The sequence below is a fragment of the Oncorhynchus tshawytscha genome, linkage group LG19, assembly GCF_018296145.1.
Source record: "Oncorhynchus tshawytscha isolate Ot180627B linkage group LG19, Otsh_v2.0, whole genome shotgun sequence".
In the NCBI taxonomy this organism is placed as follows: Eukaryota; Metazoa; Chordata; class Actinopteri; order Salmoniformes; family Salmonidae; genus Oncorhynchus; species Oncorhynchus tshawytscha.
The window spans coordinates 7,204,659-7,227,113 of NC_056447.1; the positions used below are offsets into that span (position 1 = coordinate 7,204,659).

A 22,455-nucleotide genomic window follows, 5' to 3' on the forward strand; every position below is an offset into this window, starting at 1 on the left:
TCTTGCTTTGTAGTCTACCGCTCTGCTGGTTTATTCTTGTGAGGTTTTAGTTGCAAGCAAGTTTGTTTTAACACGCAGGTGCAGGCAATCTCCCATTAGCAAAGTTTTAAGAAATAATTTACTAACGTGTAGGCACGAGTTAAGTTCTGCCCGTAGTTTGCAGTCCACCCGCCAAGTCACAGACCAAAATCAAACACAAAGATCAAAGGAACAAACAGACTAAATAAACAGATTCACGCAGCCCTGCAAACATCTGCCACCTCTTAGCGTGACCTTCCCTTTGACTCAAAGGTCAAAGGCGTCTGACCCCATTACGCAATGCTCTAATGCCTTTGGCTTCTCATCTGAGGTAGAAGAGAATGTGGGAGCTGACAGCCCAAATGTCAGTCAGCTGGATACACAGATGACTAGGAGAGCGTTAACAGCCAATGGTATTTGGCTGTGATATTCAACACCCTCACATTTGAATGGCAACTATTCATATATAAATGCCAGAGGTCATTGAAGGTTTGAATGTGATGCTTGGTGTAAATTCACCAGAGGTAAATATCGAGGAAACAAGTTTGTATATGTTGCTCTGGGCCGTTTAATCAGGGCCAAATACATCTCAAAGCATTAAACATACTGTATATATTTTTTTACCTTTATTTAACTAGGCACGTCAGTTTTGAACAAATTCTTATATTCAATGACAGCCTAGGAACAGTGGGTTAACTGCCTTGTTCAGGGGGAGAACAACAGATTTTTACCTTGTTAGCTCAGGGATTCGATCTTGCAACCTTTCAGTTACTATTCCAACGCTCTAATCATTAGGCTACCTGCCGCCCCGTAATGTAATGTCTGCCTAAAAGAAACATGCGCCAGTTGACTCCACATACTTTTTGCATGTCACCAATGCCTCTACAAAGGTCCCCAGGCTCAAATAGAAAACTATGGATACATTCATTAGTCAGATTCAGTTGCAAAACATTTAGTTTGTTGCAAAACGTTTTGCAACAAAAACGTTTACCGTTTACTGCTCAGTGATACGGGAAGGAAGGGGTTGTTACTTCACAAGCAGAGCCTGGGGTGTAGTCGTTTTTCTTTTGGAGTAAATGGTTACCGTTGCAAAACGTTTTGCAACAGACAAAACATTTTGCAACGGAATCCCGACTAATAAATACACCCCAGGCTCTGCTTGTGAAGTAACAACCCCTTCCTGTATCACTGTGTAGTTTGTTTTTCTCCCCCTACTAATCGGCCAGTGATGGGATGCACAGAAGGGGGCTTGGGAATAAACGACCACAACACATTCTTTCCAGAGTCATCAAAAGCCTCTGGGATGCTTGCGAACAGGTTGCTAGACAAACACAAATACTTTCCACTTATTTACCTGTGACTTCATAGGGCAAAATATTTGGCAATCCTGGAAGAACCGCAAGATATTCCGCATGGCTAAAAGACTTCCAGTCTGGAAACCGTAAAGAAGACCTGGAACGTTACTCAATCTCGGCCATCTTGACGATCAAACCCTCTCATCCAAGACGCCTGACTAAAAGTTAAGCTAGCAGCTTTTAAACTGTTAGGTTTACAAATGATAATTGATCACATTAATAGTTGAACAAAAACAACCAGCTGGAGACGGATTTAATTCATGCTCCTTTCCACAAGCTCACTTCGGTAAAGGACTTAAAGTCCATTCCTGTGGAGAGTAGCAGCAGTTGAGAGCCATAAAGATGAGGGATGTGATATTCTGTCAGGCTAGACTCATACCTCACTGACAGCAGACATTAAGAGGAAAGGAATTTCAGCCTGGCATCAAGAGTTAACATATAATGAACAAAAATAGAAACACAACATGTAAAGTGTTGGTCCCATATTTCATGAGCTGAAATAAAAAAATCCCAGAAATGTCCCATACACACAAAAAGCTTATTTATCTCATTTTGAGGACAAAATTGTTTACATCCCTGTTAGTGAGCAATGTCCATCAGAGCTGTTGCCAGAGAATTGAATGTTCATTTCTCTATCATAAGCTGCCTCCAATAATCATTTTTGAGAATTTGTCAGTACGTCCAACTGGCCTTACAACTGCAGACCACGTGTAACCACGCCAGCCCAAGATCTCCACATCTGGCTTCTTCACCTCTGGGATCGTCTAAGACAGCCACCTGGACAGATGATTGAACTGAGGAGAATTTCTGTATGTAATAAAGACCTTTTGTGGGGAAAAACTCATTCTGATTGGCTGGGCCTGGCTCCCCCAGTGGGTGGGCCTGGTTCCCGAGTGGGTGGGCCTCCCAGGCCTCCCATGTGAAATCCATAGATTAGTGCCTAATGAATTTATTTCAATTGACTGGTTTTGTTATATGAACTGTATCTCAGTAAAATCGTTGAAATTGTTGCGTGTTACGTTTATAATTTTGTTCAGTTTAACATAAATCTGTGAGACACAAATTAGTATGATATGTTACATTTGGCCTTGTTACATAGGAAAGACGGTAGTGCGTTGCTGCACAGCTATTTTCAGGTTTCTCCAGAGATGTTCGATGGGGTTCATGCCCGGGCTATGGCTAGGCCCCTCAAGGACATTCAGAGACTTGTTCCAAAGCCACTCCTGCATTTTCTTGGCTTTGTGCTTAGTCGTTATCCAGTTTGAAGGTGAACCTTCCCCCCCAGTCTGAGGTCCTGAGCACTTTGGAGTATGTTTTCATCAAGGATATCTCTGTATTTGCACAGATTATCTTTCTCTCAATCCTGACTAGTCTCCCAGTCCCTGCCACTGAACAACATCTCCACAGCATGATGCTGCCACCACTATGCTTCACCGTAGTGATGGTGCCAGGGTTCTTCCAGATGTGACGCTTGGCATTCAGGCCAAAGAGTTCAATCTTGGTTTCATCAGACTAGAGAATCTTGTTTCTCATGGTCTGAGAGTCTTTTAGGTGCCTTTTGGCAAACTCCAAGCGGGCTGTCATGTGCCTTTTACTGAGGAGTGGCATTCGTCTGGTCACTCTACCGTAAAGACCTGATTGGTGGAGTGCTGCAGAGATGGTTGTCCTACTGGAAAGCTCTCCCATCTCCACAGAGGAATTCTGGGGCTCTGTCAGAGAGACCATCCGGGACTTGGTCACCTCCCTTGAACAAGGCCCTTCTCCCCTGATTGCACAGATCTGGGGAAGGGTACCAAAAAAATGTCTGCAGGGTTGAAGAACACAGTGGCCAACATCATTCTTAAATTGAAGAAGTTTGGAACCACCAAGACTCTTCCCAGAGCTGAATATACACTGCTCAAAAAAATAAAGGGAACACTTAAACAACACAATGTAACTCCAAGTCAATCACACTTCTGTGAAATCAAACTGTCCACTTAGGAAGCAACACTGATTGACAATAAATGTCCCATGCTGTTGTGCAAATGGAATAGACAACAGGTGGAAATTATAGGCAATTAGCAAGACACCCCCAATAAAGGAGTGGTTCTGCAGGTGGTGACCACAGACCACTTCTCAGTTCCTATGCTTCCTGGCTGATGTTTTGGTCACTTTTGAATGCTGGCGGTGCTTTCACTCTAGTGGTAGCATGAGACAGAGTCTACAACCCACACAAGTGGCTCAGGTAGTGCAGCTCATCCAGGATGGCACATCAATGCGAACTGTGGCTAGAAGGTTTGCTGTGTCTGTCAGCGTAGTGTCCAGAGCATGGAGGTGCTACCAGGAGACAGGCCAGTACATCAGGAGACGTGAAGGAGGCCGTAGGGGGGCAACAACCCAGCAGCAGGACTGCTGCCTCCGCCTTTGTGCAAGGAGGAGCAGGAGGAGCACTGCCAGAGCCCTGCAAAATGACCTCCAGCAGGCCACAAATGTGCATGTGTCTGCTCAAACGGTCAGAAACAGACTCCATGAGGGTGGTATGAGGGCCCGACATCCACGGGTGGGGGTTGTGCTTACAGCCCAACACCGTGCAGGACTTTTGGCATTTGCCAGAGAACACCAACATTGGCAAATTCGCCACTGTGCTCTTCACAGATGAAAGCAGGTTCACACTGAGCACATGTGACAGACGTGACAAAGTCTGGAGACGCCGTGGAGAACGTTCTGCTGCCTGCAACATCCTCCAGCATGACCGGTTTGGCGGTGGGTCAGTCATGGTGTGGGGTGGCGTTTCCATGTGCTCGCCAGAGGTAGCCTGACTGCCATTAGGTACCGAGATGAGATCCTCAGGCCCCTTGTGAGACCATATGCTGGTGCGGTTGGCCCTGGGTTCCTCCTAATGCAAGACAATGCTAGACCGCATGTGGCTGGAGTGTGTCAGCAGTTCCTGCAAGAGGAAGGCATTGATGCTATGGACTGGCCCGCCCGTTCCCCAGACCTGAATCCAATTGAGCACATCTGGGACATCAAGTCTCGCTCCATCCACCAACGCCACGTTGCACCACAGACTGTCCAGGAGTTGGCGGATGCTTTAGTCCAGGTCTGGGAGGAGATCCCTCAGGAGACCACCCAGGAGCATGCCCAGGCGTTGTAGGGAGTTCATACAGGCACGTGGAGGCCACACACACTACTGAGCCTCATTTTGACTTGTTTTAAGGACATTACATCAAAGTTGGATCAGCCTGTAGTGTGGTTTTCCACTTAAATTTTGAGTGTGACTCCAAATCCAGACCTCCATGGGCTGATAAATTTGATTTTCATTGATCATTTTTTGTGTGATTTTGTTGTCAGCACATTCAACTATGTACAGAAAAAAAGTATTGAATAAGAATATTTCATTCATTCAGATCTAGGATGTGTTATTTTAGTGTTCCCTTTATTTTTTTGAGCAGTGTACTTGGAAGTGGTGGGTGGTGTGCGAGCCTCCTAAGTCGAACCAGCAAGCCGCTCCGAGTGCCTCTGTTCTGCCAGCGATGTTTTAGGCCGGCCTCTGGAATCAGTTCAATTCCCCTGGGGAGAGCGAACAAAGGATCTGCTTTCGGGGAAGTCATATTTCTGGTCGTAATGCTGGTTGTTCTGGTAAGTTACCATCGCTCTGATATCCAATAGTTCTTCCCTGCTGTATGGAATGACACAAAACATTTCCTGAGCTAATAATGTAAAAAATAATACAAAAATACAAAAATAAAATACTGCAAAGTTTCCTCAGAGCTAGTCGCGAGGATGATCGATGGAAACAGGATGCACCTGAGCTCTCATAGCAAAGGGTCTGAGTACTTATGTAATTAAGGTATTTCTGTTTTTTTACTTTTTATACATTTGAAAAAATGTATAAAAACTTGTTTGTTTTCGCTTTGTCATTATGAGGTATTGTGTGTAGATTTATGAGGAAAATGTTTTATTTAATCCATTTTAGAATAAGGCTGTCACGTAACAAAATGTAGAAAAAGTCAAGGGTTCTGAATACTTTCCAAACGTATTGTACTCCTGTGTCCGTAAGAATCAGGGCTACAGCTCAATGCAAGTAATTTCGATCTATGGTTTCCACATATCGATTTCTAAGTGAAAGCACTAGAACCACACAGGTCCACAAAACAGGGGACTTTACATATTAAGCCAAAAATGAAAGGAGAGAGATTGGTCGTGACTCGAATGTCTAAGCAACTACTTAGCATGTTAGCTAACCCCTTCCCCTTACCTTAACCACTAACCCAAATTCCTAACCCTAACCCTTACCCTTAACCTCTAACCCCTAGCCTAGCTAACGTTAGCCACAACAATGTGGAGTTCATAACATATTGTACGAATTTGCAATTTTTTACATTTCATACTAAATGGATGATGGACATCCACAATTGAATATATACCATACAAAATGTAACATGTTATACTAAATCGAGGGAGACAGATTTACATTAACTATGTGACACCTATCCCTGTGTCCAGGTTGGCAAAACACCCAGTGCCATAAAGACCCATTGGTGGTGTGTGTGGGTGGATGTGTGTGTGTATGCGCCTGCATGCATGCATGTACACGTGCACATTGTGTATGATGAAGCAGGGAAAAGCTAGCTAGAGGCATATGGATTGCACATTTCCACTTTTACAAAATGAAAACAGAATTTCAACGAAAGATGACCATAAATAATCTCCAATGTACGAGAGAGACGTTACACTTATTTTTTTATTTTTGTTTATTAATTCACTTTATTTATTCAGGGTAGCTCAATTGAGACCAGGATTTCATACACAAGGGTCCCCTGAGTACAAACATTTTCTAACAAACAGGAAGAAAACATTTACATTACAAATAAAACAACAACAAGAAAAATAACCACAACACCATAACCTCAACACCACAACCACAACACCACAACCTCAACACCACAACCTCAACACCACAACCACAACACCACAACCTCAACACCACAACCTCAACACCACAACCTCAACACCACAACCTCAACACCACAACCTCAACACCACAACCTCAACACCACAACCACAACACCACAACCTCAACACCACAACCTCAACACCACAACCTCAACACCACAACCACAACACCACAACCTCAACACCACAACCTCAACACCACAACCTCAACACCACAACCTCAACACCACAACCTCAACACCACAACCTCAACACCACAACCTCAACACCACAACCTCAACACCACAACCTCAACACCACAACCACAACACCACAACCTCAACACCACAACCACAACACCACAACCTCAACACCACAACCTCAACACCACAACCTCAACACCACAACCTCAACACCACAACCTCAACACCACAACCTCAACACCACAATTTCAACAAATAAACCACTACAATCAATTGAAACAACTGCCATCCTCAAAAAATGTATTCAACACCAGAGTCCTAAACTGCCCTGGCGACACAAGTGAGTCAACATGCAAGGAATTTTATAGGTTATTCCAACAATGGGGGACACTAAAACAAAAGGAGCATTTCCCTAAATTGGTCAGTAGCTCATTCTTTTATACGTTAGCAACGAAGTTAGGTCAGTTGGAAGTTTGTGTAGTAGGCAATAATGAAGTGATCTATGGGACTTTAACTAGGACCAGCCAACCTTTTGATACAAGATGCAGTATTAAACTGTCACCTGTGATAAAGCGAAGGGAGCTATGGTAGGATACATTCAAAGGTTTAAGAGTAGAGGCTGCTACAATATGGTAAATTGTGTCACCATAGTCTAGAACTGGCAGGAAATTCGACTGGACAATCTGCTTACTGATATTTAGGAGGGGAAATATCTATTTCAAAAACATTATCCCACTTTAAATCTTAGCTTTTTAACTAGCTCATCCATATGTTTTTTTAAACATTAAGTCTTTGTCAATCCAAATGCCCAGATATTTATAGGCCTGAACCCGATCGATGGGAGAAACATCCAATTAATAAATATGCAGTTCATCTGAAAATGTTTTGCGAGAATTAGAGAACAACATATATTTAGTCTTGCCCTCATTAAGTACAGGTTAAAAAACAAACAGGGCTTTCTCTAAGGCAACAAAGTCACATTGCAACTCTAACATAGCCTTTAACAGGCTATTTATATAAGTAGTAAAGCGAACAGGTTACAGTACCGACCCCTGCGATACACCTCTGGTAATATCCAGGAAACTAGACTTGACGCCATCAGAAATCATTATTTGAGTCTTATCTGACAGATAATTCTCAAACCACAGGCAAGACGCCTGATGCAGGCCTATTTCAGCCAACCTTTATGGGGTAGTGGGAAACATCTCAGCTCCAGGCAACATCTCAGCTCCTGTTCTGATGTGTATGACTGTATGGAGTCTGTTGGGAGGAACAAAATCCTATTGATATCCAGGGGTTCTCTTCTTTCATCCAAATACAGTGCTTTCAGAAAGTATTCACATCCCTTGACTTTTTCCACATTTTGTGTTACAGCCTGAATTTTAAATGGATTAAATTGAGATTTTGTTTCACTGGCCTACACAAAATACCACATTATGTCAAAGTGGAATTATGTTTTAGAAAAAAAATGTATAAATAAAAAATAAAGTATTCTACCCCTTTTGTTATGGCAAATTTGCTTAACAAGTCACGTAATACGTAGCATGGACTCACTCTGTGTACAATAATAGTGTTTAACCTCTCTAGGGGGTGTGGGACGCTACCGTCCCACCTGGCCAACATCCAGTGAAATTGCAGAGCACCAAATTCAAAAACAGAAATACTCGTAATAAAAATTCATAAAACAAGTGTTATACATCGGCTTAAATATTAACTTCTTATTAATCCAACCACGGTGTCAGATTTCAAAAAGCATACCATGCGATTATCTGAGGACAGCGCCCAGCTCACAAAACATTGCAGACAGTGACCCAGCCAAGTAGATTAGTCACAAAAGTCAGAAATAGCAATAATATTAATCACTTACCTTTGATGATCTTTGTATGGTTGTACTCACAAGACCCCCAGTTACACAATAAATGTTTGTTTTGTTCGATAAAGTCCCTCTTTATATCCAAAAACCTCAATTTTGTTGGCGCGTTTTGTTCAGTAATCCAATGGCGCAAAGGCAGTCACAACAGGCAGACGAAAATTCCAAATAATACCGGAAAAGTTTGTAGAAACATGTCAAACGATGTTTATAATCGATCCTCAGGTTGTTTTTAGCCTAAATAATCTATAATATTTCAACCGGACAATAGCGTCGTCAATATTAAATAAAAACAAGAAAGGCACGCTCTCGGTCGCGCGCAGCAAACAGCTCTGGGGACATCCCACTATCCACTCACTCAAAGTGGTCATTCTCCCTCATTTTTCAGAATAAAAGCCTGAAACAATGTCTAAAGACTGTTCACAACTAGTGGAAGCCATAGGGAATGGAATCTGGGTTCTATCCCTTTAAATAGTGGATAGGCTTTCATTGGAAAAACAGCCATTTCAAAATAATGGCACTTCCTGGATGGATTTTCCTCAGGTTTTCGCCTGCCATATCAGTTCTGCTATACTCACAGACATTATTTTAACAGTTTTGGAAACTATAGAGTGTTTTCTATCCAAATCTACCCAAATCTATTTTATGCATATCCTAGCTTCTGGGCCCGAGTAGCAGGCAGTTTACTTTGGGCACGCTTTTCATCTAGAGATCAAAATAAAAAATCATGTTAACCCCTACCCTAGTGAGGTTAACATGATTTTTGAATGAATAACTCATCTCGTTACCCCACACATACAATTATCTGTAAGGTCCCTCAGTCGAGCAGTGAATTTCAAACACAGATTCAACCACAAACACCAGGGATGCTTGCCAATGCCTCACAAAGGAGGGCACCTAAAATAGCAGACATAGAATATCCATTTTATCATGGTGAAGTTATGAATTACACTTTGTATCAATGCACCCAGTCACTACAAAGAAACAGGCATCCTTCCTATCTCAGTTGCCTGAGAGGAAGTAAACCTCTCAGTGATTTCACCCTGAGGCCAATGGTGACTTTAAAACAGTTAAAGTATAATGGATGTGGAGAAAACTGAGGATTGTATAACATTGTAGTTACTCCACAATACTAACCTATATGACAGAGTATATGACAGGAAGCCTGTACAATAAGGAGCTAAAGTAAAACTGCAAAAAATGTGACAAAGAAAGGAATGTTATGTCCTGAATACAAAGTGTTGTGTTTGGGGCAAATCCAACACAACACATCACTGAGTAACACCCTTCATATTTTCAAGCATAGTGGTGGCTACATCATGTTAGGGTATACTTGTCATCGGCAATGACTAAGGAGTTATTTTGGATAAAAAGAAACGGAATAGAGCTAAGCACAGGCAAAATCCTAGAGGAAAACCTGGTTCAGTCTGCTTTCCAACAGACACTGGGAGGCAAATTCACCTTTCAGCAGGACATTAACCTAAAACACCAGCCCAAATATAGACTGAAGTTGCTTACCAAGACAACATTGAATGTTTCTGAGTGGCCAAGTTACAGTTTTGTGCAAATATTGTACAATCCAGGTGTGCAAAGCTCTTAGAAACTTACCATTTAAAGACTCACAGCAGAAATCACTCCCAAAGGTGATTCTAACGTATTGACTCAGGGTTGTGAACACTTAAGATAAATAAGATGTTCTGTATTTCCTATTAAATAATAAAACATATATAAAAAATAAAATAATGTTTTTACTTTGTCATTATGGGGTACTGTCGATTGGTGAGAGAAACATATTTCATCCATTTTGATTTCAGGCTGTAACACAACAAAATGTGGAAAAGGTCAAGGGGTATAAATACTTTCTGATTCATTGACACGCAATGACCTCTCATTGCGTGTCAATGAATCAGAAAGTATTTATACCCCTTGGGCACTATGTTTTCTGGAAGAGGTATAAACCCACTAAGCAAGGACAGACTTTGTTTGGTGCAATCTGGACCGGCCTTGATTTCTACATGTATGTTTGGTTCAGATTTGGTCCTGTCCTGCCTTGTTTTGGCGCAAACATAGATGTCTATGATAGGTTCAGATTTGGTCCGGTCCTGAACCAAGCATAGACGTCTATGTTTCACAAGTTTGAACAGCACAGTACAGTAATGTGGAGGACAGCAGAGTACGGGACATTACAATAAAGAAAAGTAAAGTATAGTTTACTCTAATGTAGTCTACTCTAATGAATTAAACTGTAGTGTACTGGATTAAACTATTGTACTCTACTGTACTTTTCTCTTCTGAATTAAACTTTACTGTATTGTACCGTACTCAACTGTACTCTACTGAATAACACTCTGTCCTGTACCATACTATGTACTCCACTATGCTGAACTGAAATATGCCGTACTGTGCTGAAGATTTGGTCTGGTCCGGACCTAACACATTTTTTCTTGTTTTGGGAGGACCTCTAAATATGTATTTTAAACATCAGGAAAACACATATTTTCACCTTTCATTCAGAACCTAAAATTAACTTAACTTGAATGACTGGAAAATACATCTTGTAGACATCCTTTCAACTTCATTTTGCTTGCTGGGAACAGTAATAACGTTGTCCAAAGCCTTTCTGAAATGCTTTCTGAACTTGTCCAAATCTTTGGGTGATGATGAAATCAACTTTTTCATTTTACAGTGATTGGAAGACTGAGTGGGAGGAAGTGATAGTGATTTAGAGTGGAAATGTGAGCGAGAGAAAATAGAAAGAGTGTGTCTTACCACTTCTGTCCTCCTGCCTCATGCTGCTGCACTGTGTACCCAAACTGGGCCTCTTTGGAGCCTTCAATGATCTTGTACTTTTTTGTGTCAAAATTGAAGCATTGCAGAAGGCCTAGAAACACACACAAAACATTGTATAAGCATTTAAAAGATTAAGTACACTGAATGAATGTAATCACACCACTATTGCGTTGCATCTCACACTCGACGGGCTTACCAATCACTTGCACAGTGAGAGGAGCAAAACTTACCAGTAACACGTCACAATAAGTTGCTCCTATTAATATGTAACTACCCAGTAAAAACTGTAGTAATAATAGTAGTTACATAGATGTCACTAAGTAATTACATGGTAATAAGGTTGTGTAGCTCTCAAGTATTACACATTTGGAACACGAAATGTGCAATTGCACATTCACTTGCTGAAGGTTAGTTCACATGTGTAACTACTGATGTTAAGAAACATTTTCTTGTTCCACTATGTAACTAATGTTGTGTAATTACACGCTTGATATCAAAAAGAAGTAACAAAGACAAATGGAAACAAATTTGTGCTGATTTGGTACTCAAGCGTCAATTGGTTTAGTCGTGACTCTTGGTTGACAGTGCCAACACTGCAGACTAGTTTTATATTATTATTCTTAATGATTATTATTCTTAATGAAATCAGAAAAAAATGCCACAATGTGTCTGTGAAACTATATATTCACAGTATTATGAATGAATTGTGGTTTATTTGGTAGCATTTCGCAGTGTGACTGATTTTACTAATTGTATTAGTACTGTACAAAGTTCAAGGTGCGTTATTTGATAGATTACCCCGCTCCCCCTACCTCAGGTTTCCAGTGGGGAGACCTGATGTCAGCCTACCCTTCTCCCCTCCCCATCTTGTATTTCTGAGTAGGAGACCTTCCCAGGCAGTAGCCTGCCTAGCTTACAAACTAGAATCAGGGTGCCCACTCCGACATAGTTAATTGACCCACAGTCCCACACGGTGACATGATATCACTGATGTGACGTGCAAATGAGCAATAGAAAACTGATTGCGGAAATGTCACCATTCCAAATTTTTTGGTGTGTCGCCCCCTCGCACATATCGCCTATACTTAAATTCGCCACTGACTCCAACCAAAATCCGACCTTGTTACACATAACTACAAGGTGCCACTACTATCGAATCCACATAATAATACCAGGATTGATAAATAGGCTAGAACCTTATTTTCAATTAGTTTATTTCTATATTATGACCTGGCTCAAAAGCTAGGGAGTTTAAAAAAAATGTTTACCTTTATGTAGCTAGGCAAGTCAGTTAAGAACAAATTCAAATTTTCAATGACAGCCTAGGAACAGTGGGCGTTCAGGGGGAGAATGACAGATTTCTACCTTGTCAGCTTGGGGATTCAATCTTGCAACCTTTCGGTTACTAGTCCAACGCTCTAACCACCAGGCTACTTGCCAGATATACTTACATAGGATATACTTGTATTTATCATGTACCTACCCAGTAGTAGGAAACTTAATGTAAAGTGAAACCCAGTTGGGGATAACAATAGGCTAACCAGGCGAACATGAGGTATAACCAATTTAGTTACATTGTGCTTACAATGTAGCAAATCTTTGACAACCAACTTAGTTGTAATTACAATGTTGGTACAAAAGATATACATATATTTACAATGTACTTGCCCAGGAGAAGCAACTTAATGTAAAGTGAAGTGACATTGTTAATGACTTGGTAGTTACAATGTAACAACCTTTGCAGACAATAGCATAACCAGGAGAAATAAGGAGACAAGAGAAAATCCTTCAGTTTGACTTTTCTTTAATGGATTTGATAAAGATTCATATTCAAACTAGGGCTGTCAAAAGATTAAAATAATTAATAGAGTTAATGGCTTTAGTTAATCACGATTTAACAATTTGTTCAAATTTGGCCCTAAATTTACAAAAAAATCTGTTTTAAAAAGCAGTGTACTTTATTTGCAATATTATGTTTTGATTGTCAGGGGAAAAAACACAAAAGAATCTGCATCGGAATGTTTTTTAATGGCATTTTCACCATAAACAACACAAACGTCACTAACATACAGCTATTATGTTCTTGAAGTTGAACACGCGCGTGCATAAACACACACCCATACACAAGTACTGTTGAATCTTCAGGCATTCTAAATTAGTGTTCTCCCAATTTATTATTGGAAATAAGTGGCTCTATGGATACAAAGCGCTTTATACTTGTCCAACAATGTTCTGAATTCCACAGAAGACAATAACAACAGATTAGCCAGGTCTGAGTTTATGTCAAATATAATATCGCTGTTAGATCTTGCCTAAGGCTACTTATCCATGTACTTCAACATAAACTTGTCACAAGCTGCTACTACTACAATTGGCATCATTTGCTTAAATCTTTTGACCCGAGAAGTACAACAAAAACAGTAGATGGCTAAATGCAATGATTTTAATCATGTTCATGTTCTGATTAAAATTGTTGTGGGAAGTTAGCCATGGTATTGTAAACATTCTTCTGGTTAGCTAGCTAACATTAGCATAACTAGCTACTTCTGTACAAATTATGTTTTTGGAGTTTTTGGAGTCAACAGTTTAAGACAGTGCGGCACTGTTTGAAAATAAACAAATTCATGCAGAGCCGTAGGAAAACGTGAAATCTTTCAAAGCAGCTGCACTGAATGGGTTTACCAGACATAGTCATAAGTTAATGTCATAGAAAAACTGAAAAGTTTTGCAATGTTAAAAAAGCAGGCCTCTGTTATTGGAAAAGTTGACATAGTACCTCACCCAATTTCAGCCCGTTTGCCTTTGTTTTGTCTAGTGAAGTCAGTCACAGTGGTCTCCTAGCTACAGTGTACAGACCCTCATCAACCACGCCTATCAACAACTATGTTTGGTTGCACCAGCACATTTTTGTTTGATTCTGCACTTTGTTTCTTTCTTCGTTCGTCCTCCTCTCCTGCCTACCTGGTTGCTTGCCTCACAAGAGAGCGAAGACACATTTGAATGGAAACAAGGTATGTGTCAGTAAAAGCAATTTAATAAAAGCAGTTTAGTCGTCCTCTAAAACTAGGTAGATTAATAAATGCGGTAAAGAGGTCAATGGAACACCGACTGTGGGGGATAGATGAAGGATGCTGGATCAAATCCAATTTTATTTGTCACATGCTCCGAATACAACAGATCTTACAGTGAAATGCTTACTTTACAAGGCCTTAACCAACAATGCAGTTAAGAAAATACCAACAAGAAAAAGAACAAAAAAGTAAGAGAGAAGAAAAACAAATAATTAAAGAGCAGCAGTAAATAACAATAGCGGGGCTACATCCCGGGGTACCAGTTCAGAGTCAATGTGTCAATGTGCGGGGGCATCGGTGTCAAGGATATTATGTACATGCAGGGGGTTATTAAAGTGATGAGAGTAGAAGCCTCTTGGACCTATATTTGGCGCTCTGGTACCACTTGCTGTGCGGTAGCAGAGAGAACAGTCTATGACTAAGGTGGCTGGAGACTGACAATTTTTAGGGCCTTCCTCTGACACCTCCTGGTATAGATGTCTTGGATGGCAGGAAGCTTGGCCCCAGTGATGTACTATGCCGTACGCACTACCCTCTGAGGTATCAGAGGCAGAGCAGTTGCCATACCAGGCAGTGATGCAACCCGTCAGGATGCTCTCGATGGTGCAGCTGTAAAACCTTTTGAGGATCTCAGGATCCATGACAAATCTTTTCAGTCTCCTGAGGGGGAATAGGTTTTGTCGTGCCCTCTTCACGACTGTCTTGGTGACCCGTTGATGAGAATGGGGTTGTGCTCAGTCCTCCTTTTCCTGTAATCCACAATCATCTCCTTTGTTTTGATCACGTTGAGGGAGAGGTTGTTAACCTTGCACCACACGGTCAGGCCTCTGATCTCCTCCCTATAGGCTGTCTCATCTTTGTTGGTGATTAGGCCTACCATTGTTTTGTCATCAGCGAACGTAATGATGGTGTTGGAGTCGTGCAGTCATGAGTGAACAGGGAGTACAGAAGGGGACGAGCACGCATCCCCCGTGTTGAGGATCATCGTGGTGGATGTGTTGTTACCCACCCTTACCACCTGGATGCGGCCCGTCAGAAAGTCTAGGATCCAGTTGCAGAGGGAGGTGTTTAGTCCCAGGGTCCTTGGCTTAGTGATTAGCTTTGAGGGCACTATGATGTTGAACGCTGAACTGTAGTCAATTAATTGCATTCTCACATAGGTGTTCCTTTGTCCAGGTGGGAAAGGGCAGTGTGGAGTGCAATAGAGATTGCATCATCTGTGGATCTGTTGGTGCAGTATGCAAATTGGAGTGGGTCTAGGGTTTCTGGGATAATGGTGTTGATGAAAGCCATGACCAGCCTTTCAAAGCATTTCATGGCTACAGACGTAGTGCTACGGGTCGGTAGTCATTTACCTTAGTGTTCTTGGGCACAGGGACTATGATGGTCTTCTTGGTCTTCTTGAAACATGTTGGTATTACAGACAGGGAGAGGTTGAAAATGTCAGTGAAGACACTTGCCAGTTGGTCAGCACATGATCGGAGTGCACGTCCTGGTAATCTGTCTGGCCCAGCGGCCTTGTGAATGTTGACCTGTTTAAAGGTCTTACTCATATAGGCTGCTGAGAGCGTGATCACACAGTCGTCCGGAACAGCTGATGCTCCCATGTATGTTTCAGTGTTACTTGCCTCGAATGCAGCATAGAAGTTATTTAGTTCGTCTGGTAGGCTCATGTCACTGGGCAGCTCTCGGCTGTGCTTCCTTTTGTAGTCTGTAATAGTTTGCAAGCCCTGCCACATCCGACGAGCGTCGGAGCCGGTGTAGTAGGATTTGATCTTAGTCGTGTATTGGAGCTTTGCCTGTTTGATGGTTCGTTGGAGGGCATAGCGGGATTTCTTTCCCGCTCATTGAAAGCGGCAGCTCTACCCTTTAGCTCAGTGCAAATGTTGCCTGTAATCCATGGCTTCTGGTTGGGGTATGTATATACAGTTAATTATTGATAAAGCCAGTGACTGATGTGGTGTACTCCTCAATGGCATTGGAAGAATCCCGGAACATATTCCATTCTGTGCTTCATCTGACCACTTTTTTTATAGACCGAGTCACTGGTGCTTCCTGCTTTAATTGGGGCGGCAGGGTAGCCTAGTGGTTAAAGTGTTGGACTAGTAACCGAAAGGTCCCCGAGCTGACAAGGTACAAATCTGTCGTTCTGCCCCTGAACAGGCAGTTAACCCACTGTTCCTAGGCCGTCATTGGAAATAAGAATTTGTTCTTAACTGACTTGCCGAGTTAAATAAAGGTAAAAAAATAAATAAATTGTTGCAGGAATCAGGAGGATAGAGTTACGGTCCGATTTGCCAAATGGAGGGTGAGGGAGAGCTGTGTATGCAATCTGTGTGTGGAGTTAAGGTGGAGTTTTTTCCTCTGGTTGCACATTTAACATGCTGATATAAATTTGGTTAAACTGATTTAAACTTTCCTGCATTAATGTCTCCGACCACTAGGAGCGCCGTCTCTGGATGAGTGTTTTCCTGTTTGCTTATGGCGGAATACAGCTCATTGAGTGCGGTTTTAGTGCCAACCTCGCTCTGTGGTGGTTTGTAGAGAGCTACGAAAAATACAGATTAAAACTCTCTAGGTAGATAGTGTGGTCTACAGCTTATCATGAGGTAGTCTACCTCAGGCGAGCAAAACTTGGAGACTTCCTTAGATATCGTGCACCAGTTGTTGTTTACATAAATGCATAGGCCGTGTCTTACCAGAGGCTGCTGTTCTCGCCAATAGAGTGTATAACCTGCTAGCTGTATGTTAATGTCGTGATCCTCGCAAGCCACCCTGATCTTTTGCCTCGAAATCTCAGTTTCCTTCTCCAGCGAATCACGGGAATCAGGGCCTTTCCATTGTTTTTGACTAGTTCCATTGACCTCTTTATGGCATCTATGATCCAATCTTAGCTAGCTAACAAAACTGCTAACATTAGCTTTAGTAGCCTAGTGTTACGGTTTTCTTCCGTCGAAGGAGAGTCGGACCAAAATGCAGCGTGGTTAATTCGATACATGTTTAATGACAAAGAAAAATGAACAATACAAAAACAACAAACGGAACGTGAAAACCTATACAGCCTATCTGGTGACAACTAACACAGAGACAGGAACAATCACCCACGAAACACTCAAAGAATATGGCTGCCAGAGACAACGATAATCACCTGCCTCTAATTGAGAACCAATTCAGACAGCCATCGACTATGCTAGAACACCCCACTAAGCCACAATCCCAAAACCTACGAAAAACCCCCATACATAAACACAACACAAAATAAACCCATGTCACACCCTGGCCTGACCAAATAAATATAGAAAACACAAAATACTAAGACCAGGGCGTGACACCTAGCTAGAAAACTAGCTAATTAACCTTAGCTAGCTAGGTTGATGTAATCATGCAGCCAGCAGCTAACATTAATAATTTAGACTCACTAAATAAACAATCGGCTGCTACCCAAGGCCAAGGGATACTGAAGTTCCTGAAAAGGTTAGTCACCCAGTTTGTTAGTACAGTAATGTTGGCATATTACTTTATTTCCACTGCTGTTGATTATTCACAAATGTTTGTGGCACAAACTTCTGTCTTTAAAGTAAAAATAATAAAACAAATATCCGCCACAGAGCAGTCTACACAGACAATATTAACACATTTGTCCAACCATAACAGGCTAACGCATAAAGAGAGAATTGATGGATTCTAGCACCAGCATTATTTTCACAAACACTGAGACAGGCAGTCATCATGGCATCAGTCTTTTTCGACTAGCTAGTGCATAGTGACACCTACTGATATGAACTGGTAATGCACATTTGTTAGAATAGAGCAGGGTTCCCCAACTGGCCCGCAGGTTAGCAATTTCATTTGGCCCCTCAAGTTTTCTGAGCAAACATTTTTGGACATAAAAGACTGTAAAAACAACAGCCAATCAGCTCCATGTGATTTTAACTTTGGAAATCTATTCCAAAGTATTCCCACACATAATAGAGATACATGTGATTGTATACAAAATGTAAGAAAGTTTTGACATTATTTTGTTTTAGTAAAATGTTATATCTGTTCGGGCTTCTTCAGTTTTAAGTCTATCAATTTTGATATCCATTTTGATAGGGGTGCAGGTAGCCTAGTGGTTAAGAGCGTTGCGCCAGTAACTGAAAAGTTGCTGATTTGAATCCCTGAGTCAACTAGGTGAAAAGTCTGTTGAGGCACTTAATCCTAGTTGCTCTGGATAAGAGCATCTGCTAAATGACCAAAATGTAATTTTCAATAAAAATGTTGAAAGTAGTTGTTCTAATGATTGAATAAATGGATTTTACATGCAAAGTTCCTCTGCTCGGACATTGTTAATGCCTGCCAGATCTTACAACCCCTGGATAGGTGTTTTATGTATCAGCTGACCACATCATATGTTATAGCAATCTGTAATTTGATGACACAGTCGATGATGTGGCATGCAACCATTGGCTGATGCATGCAACGTCTGAGCAGGGGAACACAACTTAAGACAACAGGATTTTAATATCCCATAACTCTTTGCAAGCCTCCCATGAGGTGGCACCACAGGTTCAGAAGTGGTGTGGCAAATTTCATGTGTCTTTTCTGGGGCCTGGAGTTTTTCCTGATCTCATGACCTGGTCAGGTAAAACTCTGGGCCCTATTCATAGGCTATGATAAAATATTATTATTATAGATAGCTTCCCTTTTCATCTTTGCTATAACTATAGGGCTTAGGTTTTTCTTGTCGGGTCATATGGATTGGAAACACTCCTGGCCTAAGGTGGATCCAACCCTTCAAACTACCACAACCCTTTATTATTCATTCTGAATCTGATTTCAAAAGAGCCAGAGACAACAACTTCAATGGACAACATACTCTGTAGTTTAATGAATTACTATAGCAGGGCTGAGTGTTACGCAAAGAATGGTTAAATGTCTTATTAATTTCACTCTATACACACACAAAGTTAAGCAGTGGAATTTGAAAAATAAAAAAGACACGTTTCAATGTAGAAAATTGTTTTAATTTTGTCATAAAACCTATTATTTGTTCATCGGATTACAGTGTTCTGCAATTATTTGTTCTGTAACCTTTATGTAATGCAGGGTTACATTTAAACACTATACACAGTAGAATTTGTAACAAGGCAGGGTTACATTTAACACTATACACAGTAGAATTTGTAACAAGGCAGGATTACATTTAACACTAAAGTATACACAGTAGACTTTGTAACAAAGTTGTTTTTATGTGTAATTCATAAAACCACTAACCTTGTGTTGTTGTCCTGGTCTCCACCTGGCTCATCAGATGTTGGTTCCCTGGTGCTCACTGTAGGAACTGATTGCCATATATATTCAATCATTAAAACAACTACTTTCAACATTTTCATTCATAACAATATCCCTCTTTTCATGAAGTAGATTTGATTGAGTGTCACTCGTTCTATTCCACTCTATTCTAACCAAATCTACATTACCAGTTCATATCAGTAGGTGTCACTATACACTAGCTAGTCCAAAAATATTGATGCCATGATGACTGCCTGTCTCTGTATTTGTGAAAGTTATGGTGATGCTAGAATCCATCATTTCGCTTTTTATGCATTAGCCATTCATTTGTTATGGTTGGACAAACGTGTTCATATTGTCTGTGTAAACTGCTCTGTGGTGGAATCTGTAGTTTTTTTACTTTAAAGACAGTGAAATTTGTGCCACAAACACCTGTGAATAATCAACAACAGTGGAAATGAAGTAATATGCCAACATTACTGGACTAACTGTCTGACTAACCTTTTCAGGAACTTTAGTATCCCTTGGCCTTGGGAAGCAGAAGCAGATCGTTTCATCTTCTTTATCCTGTGCCAAACACATTTATTCGGTGAGTCTAAATGATTAACATTATTTGTTGGCTGCATGACCGCATAAACCTAGCTAGCTAATGTTAGATAGCTAAAAAAAAAAGCTGGCCAGGACTTCCCAAACTCAGTCCTGGGTCCTGGCGGCGCCACACCAGATTGAAAAGTACTGGGGCAAATGCTGCCTCACCACCTTTTTTCCCAGTGGCTCTGCAACCACCGACTGCTTCCTCATTACTGTTTGCCTAAGATGGCAAATACAATGCAACCTAAAGGGTTAAACCTAAAGGTCTCCTGTCTTTTCATTTCTCCTGGTTAGCCTATTGCCTGCAACGGTTGCCACATTACAAGGTTACGCCCAACTAGATTTCACTTTACATTAAGTTTCTTGCTCCTGGGTAGTTACATGATTATTACGAGTATATCCTATGTAACAATATAGTTCTTACATTACACTTGATTCGGTATAGCCTTTGAGCCAGGTCATAACATAGAAATAAACAAATTGAAAATGACCGGTAGTTAATGACAAGGGTGTGCCTTGTTGCAATTGTTGTTACAAGGTCTCAGCCTGTTTATCATCCCTGGTGTTTACATGTGGATCCGATGGTAGTGGCATCTTGTAGTAGCTGTATCATCCTGTATGTGATACTTTAGATTTGTGTATTTGTGACAGGATTAGACCTGACCTCTGGTAATCAGTGGACTCCCGATTACCATGTGGTAATGATCAGCCAAGAGGCACGCATACCCATAGTCATTAAAGAGAGTGGGAGAGAATACACTGGAGGACAAAAACCCTTATGAAAGTTGATCAAAGAACAGACCCTTCAGATTGTTTCTCCTCCTCTCCTCTCCTCCCTCCTTTCCTCTCCTCTCTTTACTATGTTCTCTCTCAGCTCTTGACAAGCACACGCCACACATTGGGACAGGAGCAGCTCCCTCTGGTTTCAATTTAAATGTTTATCAGGAAAGGTTACTTGAAAGACAGAAATGGGAGGGAAACTCTTTTTCTTGATGTAGCAAAAACACTCCTAAAAAGGAGTATTAAAATGATGTCACATGGTCTTTTAAGTTTATTTTCTTCTGCAGGAAATGGTGAACAGTAGAAATAGATGTAGCAGATGAGAAGAACGTCCTCTTGGATAAAACAGAAAGGGGGTTAAGTTGATCTGACTTCCTTTAAATCCCCCTCTCCCTCTTCACTCCTTACGTGGATCTCCTTATTGCACTTGACTTTTCAAGTCCTCTAACATTCTCGAACGAGAATACGATGTTGAGGACTGGTCCAGTGAGACTACTTGGACTAGAGTAATTGAGTGTTGTCCTGGCGATACTTGGAAATGTATATGAAACAGAGTAGGTTCTTAACGAGAGCACAAAATAGAATCTACAAACAAAAGTAATTGCAGAAAAGGCACGTGGCACTGAGTTGGGCAATGTTGTCAGCTTGCTGTCTGAATTTATAGAAGGAAAAAAACGATCACTCAGGGGAGTGACAGAAATTGAGGCTGTTGGGAACTCTTAAAGGAGGGAGAGAAAGGGAGGGAGGGAGGGAGGGAGAGAGAGAAATAGCTTTAAATGTCATCACACTTAAATCAGACGCAGAGCTCCTTCTCCTCCTCTGTCAGGTTCAACACAATAATATTAGTCTGTTACTCAAGAAAAGTATATTTGACACATTCAGAACTCTGGGAGTTGTCCTGAATTCATCAAGCTTAGAGGAACATATCACATCATGATAACTGGCCCACCTTTTGGCCCCCTTTGCTTCACAGTGTGACAAGCTGAGTATTTCAACACTTAAAATGGGAACGCAAAGATTTCTCGGAAGTGAGCCTTTAGCACAGAAATCAAATCAAAGTTTATTAGTTGCGTACACCAGTTACAACAGGTGTAAACGATGCAATGAAATGCTTACTTAAACTAAAGCTCCCTTAATAATACAGTCCAAATATCAAGATCAATAATAATCAAAAATCAATAAGTAATTTAAATAAAGTAGTATGCAATAACAAGCAGAATAAATTTGTGTGCAGAGGGACAGATCGGAAGTTTTCCTGCCCCTGGTAAGAATGGCTGGCAGCAGAGCTGCTGTAGCCGAGTCTAGTTAGGAACTATGTGAGCTATGAGTCCCTTAAAAGGAGAAGAGGTACAGACATCTGCCCCCGATATACTATAGAGTGAGATTCCTTACTCTACCCACCCAGATGTACAAATGACCAGTGTGTTTAAAAACACAGTGAGCTGTGAGACTGTCTTGCACGGGTGCCAACAAAGCAAGTTCTGATCAGTTTGGCTACCTGGGAAAATAAACATTGGGGAAAACAAGATGATTTGTAGTTAGTCCGTGCCCTGAGGTTGCATTACTCTGTTAACGGCTGAATGGAATTT

At 41.2% G+C, this 22,455-nt stretch overlaps 1 protein-coding gene across 3 annotated transcripts in view; it reads right to left on the reverse strand.

Annotated features, from left to right (window-relative positions):
- Positions 1 to 22,455, reverse strand: part of itga11b (integrin, alpha 11b) — a 104,545-nt gene that overhangs the window by 61,076 nt on the left and 21,014 nt on the right. Inside the window, exons 2-4 of one of the 3 annotated variants that reach the window (XM_042301319.1) lie at positions 19,997 to 20,062; positions 19,478 to 19,544; positions 11,130 to 11,241 (exon numbers count right to left, since the gene is read on the reverse strand). In XM_042301319.1, coding sequence (XP_042157253.1) covers positions 11,130 to 11,241; positions 19,478 to 19,511 — 146 coding nt within the window. In that variant the 5' untranslated portion in view covers positions 19,512 to 19,544; positions 19,997 to 20,062. Of the gene's footprint in view, positions 1 to 1,372; positions 1,683 to 11,129; positions 11,242 to 19,477; positions 19,545 to 19,996; positions 20,063 to 22,455 lie in introns of those variants that run through there. The other 2 variants (XM_042301318.1, XM_042301320.1) reach the window with 2 other exon arrangements.